General features: G+C 38.2%; 1 protein-coding gene across 2 annotated transcripts in view; it reads right to left on the bottom strand.

Annotated features, from left to right (window-relative positions):
* Positions 1-27264, bottom strand: part of MET (MET proto-oncogene, receptor tyrosine kinase) — a 124796-nt gene that overhangs the window by 82609 nt on the left and 14923 nt on the right. For both annotated transcript variants that reach the window (XM_061198672.1, XM_061198673.1), the window contains exon 2: positions 8173-9389. In XM_061198672.1, coding sequence (XP_061054655.1) covers positions 8173-9375 — 1203 coding nt within the window. In that variant the 5' untranslated portion in view covers positions 9376-9389. The remainder of the gene's footprint in view (positions 1-8172; positions 9390-27264) is intronic.

Raw genomic sequence — 27264 nt, 5'->3', positions numbered from 1 at the left:
GGAAACATTGACAACTTTTTTAAAAAAGAGAAAGTGTTTAAAAAAGTTACAATTCTCCAGCACAGTTTTACTTCTTGTGATACATTTTTCTAAGTTTAAAGTAATATGCACTCACGGTCAGAACCCACTTTAAAAAGCTGCTTAAATGCCACAGCAAATAGTTAAGACCTCGAGCTTATGATATAGATAAAAATTAGTTTGTTAATTACTGGCTATGTACTTGACCATGTAGTGAAGACAAAATTGCTTTTTTGAGCTTTATGTAAGTTAACTTTTAGCTTCATGAAAAAGTTAACTTTCACCTCCTCAGGGTGGCCTTTTGTGACTATACTACAAAATTTAGATCTTCCTCCTCATTTGCATTCACAGATGTTTATTTCCCTCACATTATATTTCATGAATTATTATGATGTATTTGTTTGCTGGTATGACTGATTGTCATCTCCTCCCTAGTAGGTTTGTTTCATAAAGACAAGAACCAGGCCTATCTTACTCACCATTGTAATACCAGTAGGTTAGACATTCAGTAAATTTCTGTTGAATTTCTTGTTGAATCTTAGTTGTATGAATAAATCCTTTCCTCTGTCTCTTGCTGAAAATGATGATTACAAGTTTTTGGCCATTTTATGCACTAAATAAAATGGTTAGGATTCTAGCACTTGGCTTAAACTAATAAGATGAAAGAACAAGCATGTAATGTAATTAGCTTAAATTAAATGGAAACTATTGCACGTTTTATTGTCAAGATAATTTTTAGAGATATTCGTTTTTGCTATTGACTGCTACTGCATTAGTGCTTGTAATCTGCTTAGTGCATTAGCACTAAATACTATTGATTCACTCAGAGCTAACAGACCAATTTAATCTTTGCATTTTTCCCATTTCCTGAGCAGCACTTCACCTATAGTTTAGTTAGTAGACTGGTTGCTAGATGCAAGTGTTAATCAGATTTTAAATTTAAAATGTCATCAGAAAATTTAGTATCCTACAGATTTACATTTTCTGGTACATGGATTCAAATTCTAGCAAATCATGAATAAGCCATATATTTTTAGATGACAACTCAGCAAGTTTAATTTTCATAAAATCAGCTCTAGAAAAGAATGCTTTACAAATCAAAACTGGCCTTAATTCATGCCTTTTACCTAGAGCACCATTTGAAATATCACCATTTTAATGTCCTTCAGTTGATGAACATTTTGGTGATTTATCCAAATCAAACAACTGAAGTCAGACTTTAGCCTGAGTTCAGAATTGTTATTTATTGTTTTATAATTATATACTGTTCATAAAACACCTCCCCCTATTAGTGAACATCAGGAATAGTTAAAAGAAGCCTTTGCCCTATATTAGCATGCATTTATAAGACATTTTTCTGTCCTCTTGTTGAAAAACTAGAGAATATTTTTGAAGTATAGAAGGTAGACACACTTCATCTGCCCCACCTTAGCCTAGGTCCAGGGTGAAGTACAGGAAACCTCTTTTCCAAGGATTTTAGTCAGCAAGTCATTCATATGCAAATGAACCTGCCTGGACCATTTTAGTTAGAAAAAATATATAATTATCAGACTGGAATGTAACCAGGATCCTAGAATCACTTACCACATTCACTATTATATTAAAAAAAAATCAAAAGAGTTTTAATGACTTCAAGAGTAGCTGAGCCATCGGTTTCATTGCCCTGATAAATGAGCCCTTTACAGTCCTCCCTGGATGCTGGAGATGTGACTTACAGCACATATCTGGGCACTGAGTCATCCTGGACGCCGGGTGCCCACTGATTCAGTATCTGTGCCAATCTATGAATAAGCAACGGCAGAAATTCCTGGTGGGTTTTCTATCCAAATTCTGACAGCTCCTCATTTTTCTTATTAGAGTGAGGAGATAATAATGCAGGGTGGGATGCCATCAATGAGATAGAAGTCTGAAGTAAGGGTGTAACACCCAAAATTTGATACATTATTTGGAATAAAAAATCCATTATTACTCAAGGAGCTTAATATTCTTATCAAAATGCAAGATCCCATGTGCTTTCAGAAGTGTCTAATCACGTAGTAGTATGGCAATGAAAGTATGTATCAGAGCTGGGGCTTCAAAGTTTTATTAACACTTCAGCTTTTCAAAGACCAACTTTAAGATTTATTTTTTTGACTGAACTCCTTATTGTTTGCTCCATTAACTTTACCAAATGAGTCTCCATGTAGAAATCAACTACTTAAATAAAACACAGATCACACCGCTTGCTTCAAAGGATATTAAGAAAAATGAATTAATTTACAATGCATGTGGCATAGTTAACTCTTAAATACCCATGCACAGGTGGGAAATACTATATCACATCATATATTGATATAATATAATCCACACGTTAAACTTATTTACATTTTTGGTGATAGTTTCAGCATTAACTGTGTTTCTTTGTTTAGTTTATTAAAACATCATGTCTTTGCTTTTTCATTCTTTCCTGGGCTGTACCTGTGAATAAACTATAAAATGGTTTAAAGAAGGGTTAGCAGGAGGACGAGAAAAAAGCAAACGGCTTTAATGGCTCACTCTGTAACATGTTTTCTAATACCCCCAGGGTGTGCCCTGTGATCTCAGAAAGTGTTACAAATTCTGGAAAGAAAATAATTTAAAATTCCTCTTAATAAAATAATGCAATATGGCACTTTTCATGGGATGGACAGCATGGAGAATTCAAGTAAATAAGTTAGGGAGCAGCGACTCCCTGAGCCTGGGAGACAATAAAGAAGAGTTTACAGAAGGAAAGGAATCAAGTGTAAAATTAATGAATTTCTACTTAGATTTTTTTAAAGTATATTGAATCCTTAGACCACAAGGATTTTCTTTCTTGAAAGATTTTGCTTTGGTAGCTATTACATTTGGCATATGGCCAAGATATCTGGTGTTTAGAATGAAGAATCCTCAACATTTTTCATATAGGATAACATTCCCTCATTTCGAAGCACAGGAAGTAAAAAACCCTGAAATCTGACTTCGCATTTTTCATCCCTAATGCAAAATACGTTCTCTTGAGAGTGCCAGACTGTTTAAATAAGACATGCCAAACCAGTATAATTACATCGATGTTATTTGTAACATTGACTCCACATTCCCAGTTCAAATGGTGTGGTGGGGGAGATTATAGATATATGGCCTATAAAGAGTTATAAATCTTTGTTTATTTTATTAAATATTATGAGACATGCCCTGAGGATGACAGATCAATAATGGTCCTTGTGGTTTCCTGATGGAAGGCTGCAATTATTTTCTTCCATTACAACTTGAATGTAACCCAATTTTACTCATCTATCATCTTTATAATAGTAATAAAGAAACATCACTGTATGTTTATTTTTATGCCTATTCCTATTATCCCTTGTTTGCATCTTGTTTTGATTTTGTTTTCATTCAAAATTGTTCTAATCATGTTGCTTTCTTCCTTTGATGGCTCTGAGTGGTGGCCCTTTAACTTTGGCACTCTTTAAAACGGAGATGGAAAATTACTACTTTAAGTTTCCTTTATTTTGGGAAGCAGCTGGCTACTCTTTGAATTCGAGTATAAATGATGTTTAAAAACAAGGAAGCTTAGTACAAACAACCTGTGAGGTTAACTTTTTCTAAAACTGCATTATCTGCAAATTCTTGAATGCATAAGATAAATTACATTAGCATAGTATCTTACAGTGCCATAGGTAGTTAGAATTGAAAGTCAGGTAAAGGAGCACCTTATACCTTTTAGCTTGACTATATAGCACAATTCTGATTCAGCTGTCTTTCTCTTCACCCTCCAAACCACCACCACTCCCATATCTCCCTTTTTTTTTTCTTTTGGAACTATTAAGTCTTAAGGAGGACTTAACACAAATTAAGCATTATGGAGGTGGGTCACTCATAACAGTTAGTGGGGGAAGTAAAAGACCCTCATGAGCAATAGAACCAGAATGTGTCTCTTCCAGAAAACCATCCAATAATTTGAATTTGACTTTCTTTACACAAATAACAATGCAATAATAGCTGTTATTTATTATGTGCCAAGGACAAAAGTTAGAGTCTTTTAAACATTATTGTACTTGTCCACACCATAGTCCTGCATGGAGGAAAACGGGTTCAGTGAGTTTAAATAATGCCCTCATGGTCAGGCAGATAGAAAATCATGGGATACAAGTCTGAACCCAGATCTCTTTAATTTCAGTCTTGTTCCATTAGGCTCTGCTGCCTCCCAAAGAGATAAATTTATGGTCATCTTATTGTGCCAGGTACTTTATATTTATTATCCCACATTTTTACAAAAAGGCTGAGAAGTAGGTACTGTTATCTGCATGTTACGAATGAGATTGAGGCTTAAGAATTAAGTAACGTGGCAGAAGTTACACAGCTGGTACGCAGGAGACCATGAGTTCCAACCTGGTGAGTCTGGCACCAAATTACATGCTTTTCCCCTTCAACTGATCAATCACTGGTCATTAAGATGACCAAGATATTGGTAAAAATATTTGCTACCAGTCTATTTCTATTCTTTCAAATGCTTATAGGTAGAAAAAAACTTTGGTAATGGGATTGCAAGAAAAAATATAATGTCGTAACTGTATTTCCTGGGTGGGTGAGAGATATTTCAAGGACCCTTTTGTATTTCAACTTTGATTAAAAATCTTTCCAAAATGTATAACTCCACTTCTCTTAGTAAATATACTATAATTTAGGGAACAGGATCTTTGTTGATTTGAGGACAAAAAATTCCCTTATTCAATATTCATTCTTACTTGGAAGAAACTGGGCTAATGTGTACTGACGATAGTTTTTTCCTGGAAAAATTGTCATGTTACTAAATCCCTTATATGATACTGTTGGAGATCCAGTTAATGTGCTTAAAATAAATTTTTAATAGTTTATCCCCAAGTAGAAGGTGAGGTTTTCTTATGCCCAAATTTGGGGATTTACAAAGTCTCCAGATTATGTGGCATTTTTTCAGTAACTTTATTTTGAATAATAATGTGCTGTTTAGGGAACACACATTAGCCTAAAACAACTTCAATCAATATTAATTTAGGATGCTTATAGAGGTCAAATGATGAATGGGTAAAAAAAGGCGGTAAAGATATTTAAGACTAAAGATTTAATTATTTGTGGGTGTAGAATCTCATAACCCTAAATGTTGGAAATCCCCGTGAACAAACCCTTTAGGAATCACTTTCAAAAGCAACATAGAAAATGGTTACACTGCAAAGAGCAAGAAGAACAACTAATATCAACACTGTATTACATGAATGGATATCTGTGGCTTGGGATAAGTTTCCAGAAACAGCATCATATGTGGAATTAATGAGTTCTGAAGTACAAATAACTAAGAGGTGAAGATGATCTGCTTTGGAAACTATCAGATGACTCAAAAGACGGTTTTAGTGATGTCATCAATATGAGAAGATGTACATGAAGAGTTTGCACAGATACTTTCATAAAACGTGAGAGTGGAAAAAGCAACATAATATGTGATCTAAAATAAGCAAGTCAGGTCTGATACACCTGCTGGACCCATAGAATCTAAAAGACCCTTTCTTGGTCCTCTGTCTGATCCTGTGATAGAGACACGCTTTGTGTAGGGTGGAAGCTCAAGGAGGGCCAGAAAACCCCTGCTTCTGCGAATGTGCTCTCGAAGTCCTCCGAAGGTTACTGCTGCAGTTTCTTAACTTTGTCCACAGAGCACACAATGGTCCCTCCATAAAGATCTGACTGATTAGACATGTTAATGACAAAACTACAATATATGTATCTATTCACTAAACATTATGCCAAAATAAAAACTTAGTTCCAAGAAATTGTCAGAAGGGTCACCTGATATCTTTGCCAAGACAAAATGGAGTTGTATTTCTTAGAGTATTTCCAAACTTTTTTGATCTTGTAAATCATTTTGCTTTCGTGTGAGTAACAGCTCTAGGTGCCTTCATTTTAAGATGAAGCTGGGAAATGACTGTATGCTGACTATTGGAACAATCTGAGGTCTTTCTGTGGCGGGTATATGAAAACTGATAACGTGGGTAGTTTCATTCTTGGGAGAATTCTGACCTTTAGTAACCAGAGAAGATAAACAGGCAAATAAATAGAGGAGATTGGAAGGTATCTGTCTCTGTGGAATTTGGCTAGTGTAAAAGTTGCCTTCCCTTGTAAGAAGACTATGTTGGCCAGTTCCATCTTGTTTCCCACAAGAATTTTTGCGATGGGAGTGATAACGGTTTCAGGTGTGGTTGGTGCATTTTGGGCATTTTTCCTGGGTGATAAAACTGCCCTGAATTTCACTGGGTAATCCTGCCTTTTTGTTCCCTTTGGAACACTAAAAAAGTCAAAGGGGTAGGATTAAGTTCAGCTGTGTTTTGAGAATTTCTAGAATTGATAAATACTTTTACATCTGGGGGCTGAAATGTACAAAATAAAACAATGAGATAAGATATCAGTATACCCTTGTAAGGTAAAGCCTCTTTAATTTTTAACCGAACAAGATTTAAATAGCAAAGTCGTGTGCTTTAGAGGCTCTGAAGGAATTCCCAGTAGACTCTTTTTTAAACTTGTTTCTGAAGCAATTCATTGGATGCAGGAAAAATGTTTTCTCTGAAATGCTATTAATATTACACTTTTATGTCCTAATTCCCAGGTTTCTGAAAGTCTTTTTGTTTCCTTTCATTCTTTGTCTTTTCTAGTGAGGAAAAGGGACAGCCTCATGAGCAATCCCATTGCTTCTTACAGATTTTGCAACATATATTAAATGTATTCAGGGAGAAATAAGTCTTAGTTGGGATATATATGTATGTATATTATGTATATTCATAGACTTTTGAGAGAGAAGGAAGTTATGTCTTTAGTTCACTAAAAGATGGATTCATTTTCTCAGAAGCATTTTTCTAACTTTATAAATAAATTACTTAAGAGTTTCCATCTGGAGAAGTACTCTAGACATTTCAGCAAAAGTGAAACAAACGTTTCTGAATTATTATGCCCTTGTTAGCCATCTGCAAATTATATACTTTCTTTATCAAGGACATGTTTAATGTTCTTCCTGCTTGCAATTACAACCTTTACCACTTAGATTGAAAACTGCTAGAGTAAGTGAGATGTACATTTTCAAAGTCAAATCGTCTTTAGAAAAGCTACAGAATTTGTTCATACAGTTATGATCACTAGTGGTCATTATGTTAGGAGGCATAACCACGTCTGTATGTTCAAATCTGGGTCCCCACCAAGAAAGCCCAAGGCCACAGTGGACTCCCAGTTTGATGCTCTTCCTCTAGCACCAAATGATCTGATGACTAGCAGGATAAATCCTCTGGGTATAGCTGGTAGCCTTTACTATATCTAAATCAAAGCAATAAAGAATTTCCCTAACAATTCCTGGGAAAATATCATTTCATGTAAGTACAAACAATCATCAATCAAGAATATTTATATCTATAAATATCAAATGCCAACCAGGTAAAAAGCAACAAATTAGAACTTGGTAGACACATGCCCATTCAAGCACAAAGTTTATGTATTGAAGTCAAGATCCAAAGTATGGATTCGAGAGCAAAAATTTCCTCTGCAGTTTTCTAATTTATTCAGAGAGGTATATTAGTGCGTTTAAAATGTTTAATTTATCAACATTTTAGAAGAGATTTTTTTGTTTGTTTTTAGTGAAGTTTCTTTAAGTAATGCCAAGAATAGAGACTGTTCATTCATACATCAGTGAGCGAATGGGATCTCATTAAAAAAAAAAAAAAAAAAAAGCCTTCAAAACCTACAAATTAAGCATCTTATTCTAAATGTTGTAAAGACTGCATGGCATCTCAATAACTGTGTTTTACAGGAATTGCTGTTGTGTTAAACTTTATGTACATCCGACCAGAACTACTAAAGCTGATATGAGAAACAAGGTTAATAACCTGAAAAACACTGGCAAACCTGTAAACCCAAATTGTAAAAATATTTTATATTTTCTTTTAGTTATCACATTAACTTTTTCTCAAGCTATGATTCTACCTTTAAGTGGAGATTCAATTTCTAAATTTTCTTGGAGAGAATTTGCAAATATTTGGATAAAGACCATTTACCAAGCACCAAAAAGCCCTTTATATTCTCTTCTAGGCTGATACCTATTCTGACTTGTACCTCATAATTTGTAAGTAGGGAACCTGTATGACTTACCCTATTGAAGCAGTGTTCGTGGTTGGGGCCATAAAAATGCTGGAGACATCTCACATTGTTTTTGTTGACGATCTTGTTGAAGAACTCATTGACATATTTGACAGGGAACGCACAGACAGCAGAGCGATTCATTGGTTCGACAGAATCTGGCTTGCTTTGTGCAAACACCCCGTAGAGAATGTCATCATTCAGGTTGGCACCTATTTGCTTAGCGAGCTGGGTCCCAGGCTTACTGACATACGCAGCTTGGAGAATATTAAACACTTCCTCCCTTGTGGATCTCTTTCTTCTCTTTTCTGTGAGAATACACTCCAGAGGCATTTCCATGTACGAATGCAAACCAGAGTCTACTGAACAGAACCTGATTATTCTTGTGTGAAAAGTCTGAGCATCTAGAGTTTCCCGTTGGACTGTCAAAAAGTAAATAAAATGGTTGCTTTCAAAGGCGTGGACATACTTAATGGGGTAGGAATCTCGGAACTCAGGTAGAACATCAATATAGGATTGGTCTGTCAAAAACTTAAAACCATCTTGCGTTTCCTTTAGCCTTCTCACAGATATCGAATGCAATGAATGATCTGGAAGGTAAGAAGAATTTATGGTATTGCCCACGAAGAAGTTGATGAATCGATCCTTTTCAGACAGCAGGACTTTGGTTCCCAGGGCACTCACCACACAGTCAGGACATTGGCTGGGCTCTTCGTCTGCCTGCGGAGAGTACATGCAATGAACCTCCGACTGTATGTTAGCAGTATTGTCAGGTGGAAGGACGTGTCGCTGGCAGGTCCCTCTGTGGACACTGCCGCAGCTAATGAGTTGGTCATCATAGTACGTGTCAACAAGCAGAGCCATGTTGATGTTATCTTTCCAAACGCCACCTGATAAATTGGCTTTGTGGCTGCAGTTCTGACATGGGAAACAATCTGGGTGTTCCAGCACAGGCCCAGTCTTGTACTCAGCAACCTTCTGAAGGTCTTTGTCATTTAAAACGTAAAGGTAGTTAATGGCACCGAGGTAAATGTGATGCTTGTGCGAAACGACATTCTGAATGGGTGTTTCTGCTGTGAAGTTAGGAAGCTGATACTGCATGTTCACATTCATCTTGGACTTTACTAGTGCCTCTTTACACTCCCCATTGCTCTTCTGCACCAAGGTAAACAGAAGCACAAGGATGCCAGGTGCAAGCACAGCAGGGGCCTTCATGGTGAGAAGTTTATCTGCCAAAACATGTTCAAGGCAAGAGCAGTTTAGTTGTCATTAGAAACAAAGAAGAAGAAACTGAAAGAACTATACCAGTTAAACTATTAGAAACAAATCTTCCTAACTGGAATTTTTACATTGAGTGAAAACAAAAAACTCTAGTTGGTTTCACATAAAGATGCATTGTGCAGTTGGACATGACTCTACATAGTTTAATTTTAGAACTCAAGCCATGAACAAGTAATTTTAGAGAACCATTATGAGATGCAAACAATGTTCTGTATTAAGAACGATACAGCAACTAGGTTAGACTGATTCAGCAGTGAAGTCAGAAAAATAGCAAACTTCTTTCTTAACCTCTTGCTGGTTGTTTAATGTGGTTTAATATCTGTGGTTAATGACTAGGTTGATATTTAAACTTTCTCAGTTAGTCAAGTAAAGGAATTGTGGTTCAGATTCATTTATTCTACAAGTCACAGCAGGCATTGTTTCCTTGGGAGCATGTAGAAATTACTAGGCTAAATTTAGCTTCCTTTTGGAAGAAAACAATCATAAATTCTAGAAGCAATATGATCACATGCTGTTTATAGGATTTTGTGTGCAGAGGAAAGGTATGGTTATAATTTGGCTATAACTGACCTATTGTTTTGGATAGACAAATGCTTAACTTAACGTAAGATCACTGGGAATGTAAAAACAGAAAGCTAAAAATGTATAAAATAAAATATAATCTTTAGGACTAAAGTCCTAGAATTATTTCTCAGGGAAAAACAACATATTGTTCGTCACCAAGTCAAAAGTTATTTAGTTAAAAGAACATTATTTTAACATTCCATTGTATGCACACGGACAGTATTTCTACTAGGAAGCATGAGTGGATTTGTTATTCAGGTTTTAAAAAGTTAAGGTGCACAAGTTATAAACATTGTGAGTTCTACTTATAACAGCTATAGGCAGGGTTGGAAAAGAAAGGCCTTAGAGAAATAGAAACCAAATAGTTATTACTTCTTTCCCCCTTTTGAAAAAATGCATAATTCTGACAGGACAAAGGGACCCTCTAAAAACATAGTGGGCGTTGTAACTATGCCAAAGACTAACTCTAGGTCCACAAAAACACAACAGAATTCACTGTGCATGGCTCTGTGCTTACACTATGGGAAATGGGACATGGCGCTTACCCTTCAGTGAACTTACAATGGGGTTGAGAGATAATACACATATGCAAATTACTATAATACATGGTATTATAATTTCCTGTATAGCAAAAACCAAAAGCTAAAAGCATCAAGAGAGGAAGGCATGGCCTGTACTTAGGATTACTATGATCATGAGAAATATGGACAAGTCCAATACGTTTCAGGTCCAGAAGACAAGGACAATGCCTGTTTGGTTCATCACTCTATCTCAAGGACTTGATATAGAACCTAGAACAGAGTAGGTGTTCAATAAACATATGTTGAATAAATGAGTGAATAAAAATTAAACAATAAGTTCAAAGTCACAGAACAGATAAGTGTAGTAGCCAGAGCTTAAAACCAAATTTACTGACTCCAAAATCAAAGATAATTTTACTCTACCAAACTGATAGGAATTACAGGCATTATTTAAGAGGCAATAGAAAGTCACTGAAGGGTTTTGAGCTGGAGAGTCATATGAGCAAGGTTTTACTCTAGGAAGATTGATCTGGAGGAAAAGTGGCTTAGAGCAGGGAGAACCTGGCAATGAGAAGACCAGATGACAGGCATTATAGCCCATAACCAGGTACTAAGGGCCAGAAGCAAGGCGGTGGCCCCAAGAATAGACAGAAAGGGATGAATGAGAGACATATTTGAATAAATAAGATTTGACACCTAAACTGGTGGAACACAAAAGAGAAGGTAAAGATAAGCAGCGTCATCTGGGAAAAAGTGGAACAAGTTACAAACTAGGGTAGTCAGTAGGAGGAAGTTAGGCTAAAGATCAAGGAATATGATAAGCTGGTTTTAAACATGTTGAGTGTGATGTGTTATTGAGAAATGAGTGAAAACGTTCTACTATAGGAATGACTAGTAGGTTTTACATTGTTTCCAGCAAGCAGGTTATCTGGAATAAGTGAAGAATGAAGACTCCAAGCAGACAGCATATGTGCCAAGCAATAGAGGAGAATAATGAGAAGGATTTTGAGGAGAAGCCTGCTCTTACTGGGAAAGTGGCACGATTGGTCTTGGGTGAAGTAATAGCCATCTTAGATGAGACAGAGGCAAGCAGAAGCATGAGTGCCAAGTATCTGCCATCTATGCATTAGAAAGAATGAAACTTCAGAACTTGATCTTAGTGGGGCAATTGGGATTCTAGTTGGAACAGAAATAAACTTTGCATGTTATCTGCACAGAAGGGGTGGTTAAAACCAAGAACAAGTATGTTCATGGAGGGACAAGGTGAAGGAAGAGAAGACAAATGAACCAGATCTTGGAGAATACGCACACTGGAGAAACTAGTGAAGGAATCAAGGAAGGTAAGTTAGTTCAGGGAGGCGTCATGAGAGCCAAAACTGCACTGTGTCACAGAAGGCAGGCGAGGGCCTCAGGAAGGTGGATGTAATCCACACAAAAGCTCCTTGTTGACCTTTACAAGAGTAGTTTCAGCAGATTCAACAGTGGTATGAGACCACTAAATTGCAAGGGTATGTGTGATGAGGAAGTAGAATGTTTGTCAAAGGAAGGACAAGCAGAAGGCAATATCAGGGTTGAGAGGACTTTAAGTTGCAGGAAAGACATACACTTATTTGCAGGTCTCTTTTTCTTCTACTAACGTTTGTTGGGTATCTACTAAAGGCCAGGCACTGTGGTAGGTCTGGGAACCCAGAAACACGGTACCTTTCCCAGGAAGCTCACAGTCACTTGGCGGAGGCAACAGGTTGACAGAAATTATGGGAATGTGTAGGAAGGGCAGCCAACCAGACTGGAAATGAGGCTACAGCTGAGTCTTGAAGGAGGATGAGGAATGGAAATTCCCAGTGGAAGAGCAGTTTGTGCAAAGATATAGTGGCAGGAGAGAGCATATGATACAATCAGGAGAAATGCAAGTAGTTTTGCCTAGAGAAGCAAGGAAAACAAAAAGAGCAAATGAGGGAGATAAAAATTGTTTGATCAACATTCGAAGGGATCAAAAAGAGGCATTTCCAAGAGCCCTGAAACATAAGAGAAGTCACTCTTTCTGAGACAGCAGGAGAGGATGAGAAGTCACATAAAGATATAGGGACATTTAAGGAGTTCAGGGAATATGATCTCAATGTTCTAAAAAATAAATTAGGGTATATGACCATCTGCTGAAATTGATGGTTACAGAGGAGTGACCAGGGACTTGAGGGTGAAGGAGGAGGTTTAGAATATCTACAGCAGGGTATGCAAACTGAGGTCAGCAAGAAAGAAAGGACTGTATAGTAGCTTTGAGGGCTTCCTGAAGATAAGACACAATGTATATGACTTCCTCTTCACATTCATGAGATATGGAAGAAACCCAAGAAAGAAGGTCAAGGACACAATGATTTTCAGGATCCAAATGAAGGCATCTGATTGAGGATATAGGCTTTAATGGCTACAAAATTATAGTTGGACCAGAGGGCAAAGCAGAGCTTCAGTAAGGTATAAACCATATAATAATAAAAATAACAATAACTTGTATTGAGTGTTTACCACGTGCCAGGCATTCTGCTAAACCCTCTGATATACTCTTCGTAAACACCCTGTGAAGTAGGAAGTATTATTATTCTCCATTTCTAGATGAGCAAACTTGCCAAAAGTCACACAGAACCAGATTCAATCCCATGTCTGACTGACAGGAATCTGTCCGGGATGTTGAATGCTTCACTAACACTGGAGCAGCTTCCTGAGCTAAGACGGAGAGTGCACTGGAGCAGAAGTTAGACAGAGCTCTGGTTCTGGCCCTTTCCCTCTCTAGGGAACCAGCTAATGATGGCTTAGCGTACGCATCTCTTCCCAACTCGTGTTCAGTGACCTCATCTTGGTTGCTTGAAATCGGCCTTGGTGGGAGTATTTACCCCATAGAAGTTGGCAAACACTAAAAATCAGGGCTTATTTCCCCCCTGGAGGGATGGTTATTAAATACTTACAAGCATACCCCTGGGTTGAACCAATGAACGCTGAAGTATTTTCCAACTCCAATAATTTTCAACTCTGAGATTGTTTTTCTACGTTTTACTCCAATGCCATTGAACTGGCATATATTGCTTTCTCTTCTCTATCTATATCATCTGCCAGATCAGGCTGTGTGAGCAATTTTAAAATTTATATTGGGAGTGACTCCAGAACTACTTTCATCTTTTATATATTTTTGCCTTGATACATTTATTCCTGTGATGTGCTTGGATCAGGTTTCAATATAAAATGTCTTTTCACTATTTGTTTTTTCTTTCTTTCTTTCTGAAACAGTGCTGGCCATTTAACCAACTTTGAGTTCCTTACTAAAAGGAACACGTAAAGATGATTCAAACAGACTGACTAATTCATTCTCTTAAAATGTCATGCACATAGCAGGTGAAACTGAATCATTCATAAAACATTTCTGTATTTCTTTTCAGTTGATAGTTAAGATAAGCTCACTGGTAAAACATTTCCTGGGAGTGATTATCTCAGTGCCACCTTGGTCATTAAACTATTGGTATTTAGCGGTATTTCCTTTAAAGAGGGCTGCTCTATTAGCTACAAATACCAGCTTAACCTAATGGTAAGACCACATACTCAACTCTGTCTGCCATCTATCTACCTCTAGTTTTCTCATTTAACTAGCTTACGTTGGGCTTTTCATGCCCTAGAAATCTAGAAATACATTTAATTCTCTAAGAGTTATTGAGTAACTACCTGTGCCTATTACCACTACTACTGTCACCATCACTGTCCTCATCAACAAAAACCTGTCTCAAAGCATATACCTGTGTTGTAAGCAAGTACTGATGGCTCATGAAAAAACACAACAGGTGTCATGGGATAGGTTTTTAAAAGAGAGGGACTTTCAAAACTTTGACACAGGTAACTCTGCTTTCCTTAGGAATTGATTTTTCTTAGAAATCATAATATTTTATAACTATATAGATAGTACTTTATAGTTTACAAGATGCTATCAACTACATCATCTCTTCTAATCTGAATGTTTTCTTAGAAGGTAAGCATTACTCCCATGTTTTCAGGGAAAACTGTTTCAGGGGAAACTCCCATGTTTTCATGACAAAACTGAGATTCAAAGAGGATAAAATATTATCTAAAATATGATAAACATGCAATCTAGTTCTTATAAGTGTATTTCTAACTTTTTTAAGTATGATGCTTATTTGAGCTGTTTCAAATTATTTGCATTACCTGGAAAAGATTTTTGTTCTAAAGGCACAATATTTTGAAAACATTTTCTGAATTTACCTGCCCAGCCCCCGCTCTACTACTGGCAACTCTTTTGAAAACTCTCCCCTACCTAATGGGGCTGTCAAACTGGCTTATCTCCTCCCCAAAAGGTGAGTTTGCAAACCAGGCTGGCCTTTTAGTGGATTCTATTCCTTTGACCCAGAGTTTGGACAGGGGTGAGCATGTGACTAAAGCAAGGCCAACCAGGGTCTTTTGGGGTTTAATATAGATACTGGGAGGGGACCTCTCTCCCTCAAAAATCACTAGCACTAAGGATGATATTAACTTGTACTGTCTGATGACCATCTTTGTCACTGTGTGGAGAAAGCCTGCCTGAGCATGAAAGTGACCCAAGGGGCAGGGGATCCTGGACATGGAGAAAGGCAGGCCACTAATGCTATTGTTCAAGCATCTGTATCCACCATGTCTTCAGCTAATGGGAACCAGTACATTTTTCCTTTCCTCCTTTCTTTTGCTTTCTTTTTTCCATCAGCAATTTCATTGTGATTTTTTAAAAGATTTTAATTAATTTTAAAAATTAGTTAATTAATTTATTTTTGGCTGCTTTGGGTCTTCGTTGCTGCATGCGGGCTTTCTCTAGTTGCAGCAAGCGGGGGGCTACTCTTCGTTGTGGTGCGCGGGCCTCTCATTGCGGTGGCTCCTCTTTGTTGTGGAGCACGGGCTCTAGGACTGAGGGCTTCAGTAGTTGCAGCACGTGGGCTCAGTAGTTGTGGCTCACGGGGTCTACAGCGCAGGCTCAGTAGTTGTGGCGCACAGGCTTAGTTGCTCCACGGCATGTGGGATCTTCCCAGGCCAGGGCTCGAACCTGTGTCCCCTGCATTGGCAGGTGGATTCTTAACCACTGCTCCACTAGGGAAGCCCCTCATTGTGATTCTTTTACTCCTTGTGCCTGAAAGTCCTGACTAAACAATGTCCACTCGAAGATTCTACAAACTTGTGAATTCAAACACAAAGTCAAGTGCATAAAAGCAACTTTATGTAAAATATTCAAGTAATTGGCAAAGACAGTTTCTTTATTTACTTGAATAATTTCTCTAAATATTTCACTTTGCATTTGGAGATATATCTACTAGTTAAAATTTCTGAGGTGCTACACTGGCTTTTTTCTGCTCTATAGTTTCAAATTCTTCTACAATATTTACTTAACATAATCTCAAGATAGAAATAATGTATGTAAGTGAAGAGTCAAAATATAAAAACTAGAAAACATTTCAATCCTGCTTATTAGTGTATAAAAGGGATTTATGATGATGGAAAATGGCCGAGGCCCCGTATTAAGGAAACTGCAGTCATAAAAAGTCATGGCTAAATTCTCCAGGAGGACTTGCCAGAGTGAAATCCTAAGGAAAATTCTTAGCCCTTTCTACATTTATATTATTTCCATTAATTTGAAAAGTAGGCCCATAAAAACAAAGCTAAGGAAAGAAGATCCCAATAGGAGATTCCTGATGACATTTAAAATACTGTATTTATAAACACTCACTGCTTATGAAGAGTCATATTATATCACATAGTATTAATCAAATATTTGTGAGCTCCCATTGCATACCATGCCCTTGTCTAAATACTGAGAGTTTCTACCCTCAAAAAGTATACAGTCTGTGGATTTGAAGACAGTAAGATAAATGCTAAAAATCTAAATATGTAACCTAAATTGAAAAGTGACAGATCTACTGGGCTGTCGAGAAAGCAAATTTTAAAACATGCCTTGTTCAACATTTGATTCTTAGGCTTAAAGCTTTAACACTTAGTGTTATTATCATCAAAAAACCTAAGCTGACTTTAGAAAGATAAAACAATACATGTCAAAAATCCCTTCTAATGTAGCCAGACACTACCTTGACAATGATTTCTAACAGTAAGTCAAAAGGACAGAAGAAGTCTTCAGGGTTTTTCAGCCCACACAACTGCTCATTTATATGACCACATTTAAATGATTCAAAATACCCATGAGTTAATCTTATGTCTAATATTTACAGACTAGTTTGCTTAACAGCATTGTTCCCAATAACTCATAAGCCTTCTGGAGAACAGGTGGGTGTAGTGGAGAGAGTATGGGCTTTGGTGTCATCACACTCTGATGTGATGTGAATCTGGGCTTTACCATTTACATACCTTCTGACTCTAAGTGTCAGTTTCTTCCTCTAAAACATGGGGATAATAATGGTACACATCTGTGGGTTGGCCAGGAGGGTTAGAGATGAATTATGAGACACTGGCATTCAATTATGCAGCATACACTGGCATCCAATAAATGTAGCTATTATGCTTACCCTCCTAAGTTGTGTCTTAGCCAGTTTGTGCATACCTTTATCAAAAATGAGGAACTTGGCACAGTCCACTGGGTGAGCCCACTCCAAATACTTGCTGTTTCATCACCTTGGCCCTCTCATCTACAGTTTAAATAGTGTTATTTCTTATTTTCCCACCCTTTGGCCATCTTGTGGTTTTCCTCTAAAGCTGTTTCAAGTTCCTGAAGTCCTTCTTAAATTATCCTCCAAGAGATATGGGGATATATGTGTATGTATACCTGATTCACTTTGTTATAAAGCAGAAACTAACACACCATTGTAAAGCAATTATACTCCAATAAAGATGTTAAAAAAAATAAATAAAATTAAAAAAAAAAATTGTCCTCCAAGACATGGTAAGGCCATGGTAAGGGCCTTCCACACTAACAAAGAACAACAGATAAGGAACCATTACTTTACCTCTTTAAAGAAGAGCAAACCCATGCCCCCACTGAGGTTTAGGAAATGAATATATAGGATGCTCAGTTAAATTTGAATTTCAGATAAACAATGAGTAATTTTTTTAGTATAAATATGTCCCATGAATGTATATTATACGACAATATGAGTTGTAAGCAAATGGAGAAAAATAAGGGAATAATCACCCTTTTCACTAACAGAACTTAGATTGAAAATATTTTGGCCAAACCTATTTATCTGTTGGAGTAGAACTGTATTTTTAAGGTTTTTGTAGCACATGCATGTTGCAAAACTGCATATTTTTGTTGTTGTTGTTGTTGCTGTTTTGATGCTGTGTGTCTAAAACATGCTGTTTTCAAAGTGATTATCAGGGTAACCTGTTCCTAACAGGTGGTTTTAAATATCATGTGAAGGTACAACTATGTAAAAGGAAGATTTTTTTTTTTTTTTTTACTAAAAATCAAGGAAACGATTTGTGTGCTTGTAGAGAAAAGTTATAGTGTATATGGCAACCTGTCACTGACATAAATTTCTGAAACAGAAAAAGTATTTCTATATTAATATGTATACTTTATAATAAAAAGCTTATTAAAATTCATATATAGGTCGCTATAGGAGAAAACAAGTTAAACATGGTACAAAAAAAATTTTCATGTGTTATAAATATTGTTTTAGCAGCTCCTCTAAACAATTACTCTTGATTATTATACAAATGTTGTCTCTTTGATAGATACCCAAATAGTGCTCTTATTCAGATTCTTATCTAATATTGTATCCCTTCTTCCAATAAACATTTTAAAGGTTGAAAATGACTGAATCATAGCACAAGAAAAAGCCAACGTGCATTTTCTAGTTGTCAAACATGATCGAAATAATTGTCCAACTCTGATATGGTAAGAGTAAAGATAAAAAGAACAGAATTCCATTATATTCTCAAGATTATCCCTCACACAGTCATAATCTGTTAGTAAATATCTTTGTCCTTTTAAGAATGGCTGAAAGTATTCAACTTCTGGGAAATAAGAATAAATGGACATTTGTTTTATCGTTGTGCATATTGTAAGAAGTCCTGTTCAGAAAATACATTGAACTGTCAGTCTTGATCGATGGACAGGCTTTTGTCCCATTAATAAGCCGTAGGTCAGATAAGAATGTTTCACTGCCCTTGAAAATGTGAAGATTGAACTTTCAATGTTAAGAAAGTGCTAAGATTCTTGAAATCCTACAAAACTATTTTAAAATATTTTTCAGCCTAATGGATAGATGTAATTTTATAATTCAGATCGTGTAGAAGTGCTACCAGATTTTGTTCAATTAATCCAGGAACCCTGAATAACATGAATCCACAAATCACATTTGAGAAACATTTTTCTAACTATACAAATTAAAATAAAAATGAAAAAAAGCCTAGCAACCTCTTCCAGTTGCATTCAAATACAGGGTTTGAATAGGATAAACCTGACTGAACGGTCAGAATGTGAACCACAAAAGGGAGACACAGAGAGGAAGCCGGTACATCACTCATTAATGAATCTGACATTTCCCTCCCTCAGTGTTTGAAAATGTCCTCGGCATAAGGCACGGTGAATTCCAAATGGGAAGAACTGTGCTCAGGATTGAGTTTATATAACTGATCACTCTCCCCTGGTGTTACCTAAAGCAGAAATCAAATGGCTGCAGAGGAATGCTGGTGGTTAGTGGACCCCATTCGTGTCATGGCCGCTGTCACGTAAAGAAAGAGAAATCAGCATCCAGGGAAAGAGAGAAAAAGAGGAGACACATGAGGATGCCAAAGGGCAGGCTGTGACCCTGAAATATGGAGTGGTCAAGCAAGGGGGGCGTTCTCCTCTAACACTATTTGCACCTAGCTCTTAGGGTGTGGCTGAATTTTATTTTGCTCACATCTGAGAACTTTTCTTGGAAATCAAAGTTAACAAGTAGACTCTCTGGCAGTGAAGTGAACTAGGGACCCTTTTCAAGGTGAATTTTGTCAGTATATGACGTTTTCTTTTCAAGCAAAGTAGAAAAAAAAACTTTTAGAAATCATGAAAATAGTATGAATGGAAGAAATACCAAAACTGGCCATATTTTGCATAGATGTGGATTCCCTGGGTGAACATAATGCAATTCTAACAGTGTTGAGAGAAAAATTAAAAGCACATAAATATCACTACGTTGAGATCAATATGTAATCAGCGAATAAAAGAACCAAATAAAACTTTCTACAAAAATCTTAAATACTTTAAAATGAATAAAGAACGCCAAGCAAAGCTATCCTCGTAAAAACAGAACAGTACAGAAAAATAAGTACAGAATCCAATACCTAAAACGCTGGATCCTTGAAAAATCGATAAACTAAAAGGTTAGGACAACTTAAAAACAACTGTGCTCAGGATTGCATTTATATAATGGACCAATTCAAGGAAAAATAATTCAGGGTGTGTGTGTGTGTGTGTGTGTGTGTGTGTGTGTGTGTGTTTGAGGGAGAGAGAGAAACAGAGAGAAAAGAAGGCAAGGCATTAAAAAACTTTTTAACCATATAGGTGCTGCCCATTGGTTGGCAGTCCCAGCCTCCTGCCACACTGCCCTCTAGTTGTGCACTCCAGATGGGTGCACATCTCTGGAGGAATACAGGGAAGGAGAGCTAACTACAGCAGACAGAGGCGGGGCCAAGTAGTATTCTAGAGTGAAGATATTACTTGCAGGATAAGCTGGAGTTGCTCAGGCACAGTGGAGACAGGGGACAGGCACTCTGGACTGAGAGACCATACATGCAGGCACCTTGGGGAGAATGTGCAGGGCTGTTCAGGAAGCTGTAACTGGCACAGAGGCTATGTGGGCTGGGCTGGGTGTGGATGAAGCCGGAAGGTTAGGCTGGGGCATATCACAGAAAGTCTTATGCGTCCTACTGAGGGGCCTGTACTCTTTCAGTAGTGGAGAGTCCCTGGGAGGTTTTAATCAGGACACGGAAACCAGAATACTTATAACTATATATTAGACAACTTTGGTGACAGTGTGGTGAGTGGACTGAAGGGGAAAGGAGCTAGAGGCCAGAAGACATAACGGAAGGTCACTGAATCTTCCAGGCACTAAAGGATGAAGACTTACAATAGAGTGAAGACTCCCAGATCTGCATCTTCATCTCTTTAGCTCCAGAGAGTCCAGAAATCCATCTCTCAAGCATCAATTTTGTATGTTCAACAGCTATTCAAGACTAAATTTGACAAATATTTATTGAGGACCAAATATGTGCAAGGTGCTTGGGGGTACACCAGTAAACAAAACAAACATTCCTGCTGTTGTGGAACTTACTCTGTAGCAGGTGGCTCCAGACAACAAATACATAAAACAATTAAGTCAATCCTGTACTGTATTAGAAGTTGATGAGTAAATGTTGGAAAAAATGCAGGGCTCCATGTGAAAAGTATTTATTCTATTTGTTAACTGTCCTCAACAAATAAAGAAGTTTCAGAATGTGAAAAAAAAGAAGTTGATGAGTGTTACTGGCAAAAAAAGAAAAAAAAAGCAGCATTGGGGGATCAAGAGTGCCTGGAGGGGAGGTGGTGGAAGAGGTCTGTAGCTTTGAAAAACTGGGAAGGGGGAGGAGCTTGAAGATGGCGGAAGAGTAAGACATGGAGATCACCTTCCTCCCCACAAATACATCAGAAATACATCTACATGTGGAACAACTCCTACAGAACACCTACTGAATGCTGGCAGAAGACCTCAGACCTCCCAAAAGGCAAGAAACTCCCCACGTACCTGGGTAGAGCAAAAGAAAAAAGAAAAAACAGAGACAAAAGAATAGGGATGGGACCTGCCCCAGTGGGAGGGAGCTGTGAAGGAAGAAAGGTTTCCACACACTAGGAAGCCCCTTCGCGGGCGGAGACTGCGGGTGGCGGAGGGGGGAGCTTCGAAGCCACGCAGGAGGGCACAGCAATGGGGGTGCGGAGGGCAAAGCGGAGAGATTCCCGCACAGAGGATCGGTGCCAACCAGCACTCACCAGCCCAAGAGGCTTGTCTGCTCACCCGCCGGGGCGGGCGGGGGCTGGGAGCTGAGGCTCAGGCTTCGGAGGTCGGATCCCAGGGAGAGGACTGGGGTTGGCTGCGTGAACACAGCCTGAAGGGGACTAGTGCACCACGGCTAGCCGGGAGGGAGTCCGGGAAGAAGTCTGGAGCTGCCGAAGAGGCAAGAGGCTTTTTCTCGCCTCTTTGTTTCCTAGTGCACGAGGAGAGGGGATTAAGAGTGCCGCTTAACCATCGACAGATGAATGGATAAAGAAGTTGTGGTACATATATACAATGGAATATTACTCAGCCATAAAAAGGAACGAAATTGAGTCATTTGTTGAGACGTGGATGGATCTAGAGACTGTCATACAGAGTGAAGTAAGTCAGAAAGAGAAAAACAAATATTGTGTATTAACGCATGTATGTGGAACCTAGAAAAATGGTACAGATGAACCGGTTTGCAGGGCAGAAGTTGAGACACAGATGTAGAGAACAAACATATGGACACCAAGGGGGGAAAACTGCGGTGGGGTGGGGATGGTGGTGTGCTGAATTGGGCGATTGGGATTGACATGTATACACTGATGTGTATAAAACTGATGACTGATTAAAAAAAAAAGAATTGAAAAAAAAATAAATAAAAAAATTTTTAAAAAGTATTAATAAAAAGAGTGCCGCTTAAAGGAGCTCCAGAGACGGGCGCGAGCCGCGGCGATCAGCACAGACCCCAGAGACGGGCATGAGACGCTAAGGCTGCTGCCGCCGCCACCAAGAAGCCTGTGTGCAAGCACAGGTCACTATCCACACCTCCCCTCCCGGGAGCCTGTGCAGCCCACCACTTCCAGGGTCCCGTGATCCAGGGACAACTTCCCCGGGAGAACACACGGCACACCTCAGGCTGTAGCAATGTCACGCCTGCCTCTGCCACCGCAGGCTCGTCCCACATTCTGTACCCTCCCTCCCCCCCAGCCTGAGTGAGCCAGAGCCCCCTAATCAGCTGCTCCTTTAACTCCGCCCCGTCTGAGGGAAGAACAGACACCCTCAGGCGACCTACATGCAGAGGCGGGTCTAAATCCAAAGCTGAACCCCAGGAGCTGTGCGAACAAAGAAGAGAAAGGGAAATCTCTCCCAGTAGCCTCAGGAGGAGCGGATTAAATCTCCACAATCAACTTGACGTACCCTGCATCTGTGGAATACCTGAAGAGACAACGAATCATCCCAAATTGAGGAGGTGGACTTTGGGAGCAAGGATATATATATATTTTTTCCCTTTTTCTCTTTTTGTGAGTGTGTATGTGTATGCTTCTGTGTGTGATTTTGTCTGTATAGCTTTGCTTTTACCATTTGTCCTAGGGTTCTGTCTGTCCTTTTTTTTTTTTGGTTTTTTTTTTTAGTATAGTTTTTAGCACTTGTTATCATTGGTGGATTTGTTTGTTGGTTTGGTTGCTCTCTTCTTTCTTTTTTTTTATTACCAAAAAAATTTCTTTTAATATTTTTTTATTTTTTATTTTAATAACTTTTTAATTTAATTTAATTTAATTTTATCTTCTACTTTGTTTCTTTCTTTTTTTTCTCCCTTTTATTCTGAGCCGTGTGGATGACAGGCTCTTGGTGCTCCAGCCAGGCGTCAGGGCTGTGCCTCTGAGGTGGGAGAGCCAAGTTCAGGACACTGGTCCACGAGAGACCTCCCAGCTCCACGTAATATCAAACAGCAAAAGCTCTCCCAGAGATCTCCATCTCAATGCTAAGACCGAGCTCCACTCAACGACCAGCAAGCTACAGTGCTGGACACCCTATGCCAAACAACTAGCAAGACAGGAACACAACCCCATCCATTAGCAGAGAGGCGGCATAAAATCACAAGGCCACAGACACCACAGAAAACACCAGCAGATGTGGACCTGTCCACCAGAAAGACAAGATCCAGCCTCATCCACCAGAACACAGGCACTAGTCCCCTCCACGAGGAAGCCTACACAACCCACTGAACCAAGCTTAGCCACTGCGGACAGACACCAAAAACAACAGGAACTACGAACCTGTAGCCTGCGAAAAGGAGACCCCAAACACAGTAAGTTAAGCAAAATGGGAAGACAGAGAAACACACAGCAGATGAAGGAGCAAGGCAAAAACCCAACAGACCTAAAAATGAAGAGGAAATAGGCAGTCTACCTGTAAAAGAGTTCAGAATAATGATAGTAAAGGTGATCCAAAATCTTGGAAATAGAATGGAGAAAATACAAGAAACGTTTAACAAGGACCTAGAAGAACTAAATAGCAAACAAACAGTGATGAACAACACAATAAATGAAATTAAAAATTCTCTAGAAGGGATCAATAGCAGAATAACTGAGGCAGAAGAACGGATAAGTGACCTGGAAGATAAAATAATGGAAATAACTACTGCAAAGCAGAATAAAGAAAAAAGAATGAAAAGAATTGAGGACAGTCTCAGAGACCTCTGGGACAACATTAAACGCACCAACATTCGAATTATAGGGATCCCAGAAGAAGAAGAGAAAAAGAAAGGGACTGAGAAAATATTTGAAGAGATTATAGTTGAAAACTTCCCTAATATGGGAAAGGAAATAGTTAATCAAGTCCAGGAAGCACAGAGAGTCCCATACAGGATACATCCAAGGCGAAACACGCCAAGACACATATTAACCAAACTTATCAAAAATTAAATACAAAGAAAAAATATTAAAAGCAGCAAGGGAAAAACAAATAACACACAATGGAATCCCCATAAGGTTACCAGCTGATCTTTCAGCAGAAACTCTGCAAGCCAGAAGGGAGTGGCAGGATATACTTAAAGTGATGAAGGAGAAAAACCTACAACCAAGATTACTCTACCCAGCAAGGATCTCATTCAGATTTGATGGAGAAATTAAAACCTTTACAGACAAGAAAAAGCTAAGAGAATTCAGCACCACCAAACCAGCTTTACAACAAATGCTAAAGGAACTTCTCTAGGCAGGAAACACAAGAGAAGGAAAAGACCTACAATAACAAACCCAAAACAATTAAGAAGATGGTAATAGGAACATACTTATCGATAATTACCTTAAATGTAAATGGATTAAATGCTCCAACCAAAAGACATAGACTGGCTGAATGGATACAAAAACAAGACCCGTATATATGCTGTCTACAAGAGACCCACTTCAGACCTAGGGACACATACAGACTGAAAGTGAGAGGATGGAAAAAGATATTCCATGCAAATGCAAATCAAAAGAAAGCTGGAGTAGCAATTCTTATGTCCGACAAAATAGACTGTAAAACAAAGACTATTACAAGAGACAAAGAAGGACACTACATAATGATCAAGGGATCAATCCAAGAAGAAGATATAACAATTGTAAATATTTATGCAGCCAACATAGGAGCACCACAATACACAAGGCAAATACTAACAGCCATAAAAGGGGAAATCGACAGTAACACAATCATAGTAGGGGACTTTAACACCCCACTTTCACCAATGGACCGATCATCTAAAATGAAAATAAATAAGGAAACACAAGCTTTAAATGATACATTAAACAAGATGGACTTAATTGATATTTATAGCACATTCCATCCAAAAACAACAGAATACACATTCTTCTCAAGTGCTCATGGAACATTCTCCAGGATAGATCATACCTTGGGTCACAAATCAAGCCTTGGTAAATTTAAGAAAATTGAAATCGTATCAAGTATCTTTTCCGACCACAATGCTATGAGACTAGATATCAATTAGAGGAAAACATCTGTAAAAAATACAAACACATGGAGGCTAAACAATACACTACTTAATAACCAAGAGATCACTGAAGAAATCAAAGAGGAAATCAAAAAAAACCTAGAAACAAATGACAATGAAAACACGACGACCCAAAACCTATGGGATGCAGCAAAAGCAGTTCTAAGAGGGAAGTTTATAGCCATACAATCCTACCTTAAGAAACAAGAAACATCTCAAATAAACAACCTAACCTTACACCTAAAGCAATTAGAGAAGGAAGAACAAAAAAACTCCAAATTTAACAGAAGGAAAGAAATCATAAAGATCAGATCAGAAATAAATGAAAAAGAAATGAAGAAAACAATAGCAAAGATCAATAAAACTAAAAGCTGGTTTTTTGAGAAGATAAACAAAATTGATAAACCATTAGCCAGACTCATCAAGAAAAAAAGGGAGAAGACTCAAATCAACAGAATTAGAAATGAAAAAGGAGAAGTAACAACTGACACTGCAGAAATACAAAGGATCATGAGACATTACTACAAGCAACTATATGCCAATAAAATGGACAACCTGGAAGAAATGGACAAATTCTTAGAAATGCACAACCATCTGAGACTGAACCAGGAAGAAATAGAAAATATGAACAGACTAATCAAAAGCACTGAAATTGAAACTGTGATTAAAACTCTTCCAACAAACAAAAGCCCAGGACCAGGTGGCTTCACAGGCGAATCCTATCAAACATTTAGAGACGAGCTTACATCTATCCTTCTCAAAGTCTTCCAAAATATAGTAGAGGGAGGAACAGTCCCAAACTCATTCTACGAGGCCACCATCACCCTGATACCAAAACCAGACAAAGATGTCACAAAGAAAACTACAGGCCAATATCACTGATGAACATAGATGCAAAAATCCTCAACAAAATACTAGCAAACAGAATCCAACAGCACATTAAAAGGATCATACACCATGATCAAGTGGGGTTTATCCCAGGAATGCAAGGATTCTTCAATACACGCAAATCAATGAATGTGATACACCATATTAACAAATTGAAGGAGAAAAACCATATGATCATCTCAATAGATGCAGAAAAAGCTTTCGACAAAATTCAACACCCATTTATGATAAAAACCCTCCCGAAAGTAGGCATAGAGGGAACTTTCCTCAACATAATAAAGGCCATATATGGCAAACCCACAGCCAACATTGTCCTCAATGGTGAAAAACTGAAACCATTTCCACTAAGATCAGGAACAAGACAAGGTTGCCCACTCTCACCACTATTATTCACCATAATTTTGGAAGTTTTAGCCACAGCAATCAGAGAAGAAAAAGAAATAAAAGGAATCCAAATCAGAAAAGAAGTAAAGCTGTCACTGTTTGCAGATGACATGATACTATACATAGAGAATCCTAAAGATGCTACCAGAAAACTACTAGAGCTAGTCAATGAATTTGGTAAAGTAGCAGGATACAAAATTAATTCACAGAAATCTCTTGCATTCCTATACACTAATGATGAAAAATCTGAAAGTGAAATTAAGAAAACACTCCCATTTACCACTGCAACAAAAAGAATAAAATATCTAGGAATAAACCTACCTAAGGAGACAAGAGACTGGTATGCAGAAAATTATAAGACACTGATGAAAGAAATTAAAGATGATACAAATAGATGGAGAGATATACCATGTTCTTGGATTGGAACAATCAACACTGTTAAAATGACTATACTACCCAAAGCAATCTATAGATTCAATGCAATTCCTATCAAACTACCACTGGGGCTTTCCTGGTGGCGCAGCGGTTGAGAGTCTGCCTGCCAATGCAGGGGACACGGGTTCGAGCCCTGGTCTGGGAAGATCCCATGTGCCGCGGAGCAACTAGGCCCATGAGCCACAACTACTGAGCCTGCGCGCCTGGAGCTTGTGCCTCGCAACAGGAGAGGTCACGACAGTGAGAGGCCCGCACACCGCGATGAAGAGTGGCCCCCGCTCGCCGCAACTAGAGAAAG

Source organism: Eubalaena glacialis, chromosome 8, assembly GCF_028564815.1.
Source record: "Eubalaena glacialis isolate mEubGla1 chromosome 8, mEubGla1.1.hap2.+ XY, whole genome shotgun sequence".
Taxonomy (NCBI): Eukaryota; Metazoa; Chordata; class Mammalia; order Artiodactyla; family Balaenidae; genus Eubalaena; species Eubalaena glacialis.
Note: the sequence above shows the minus strand (reverse complement) of the source record. Positions and strands in the feature narration are given on the sequence as shown.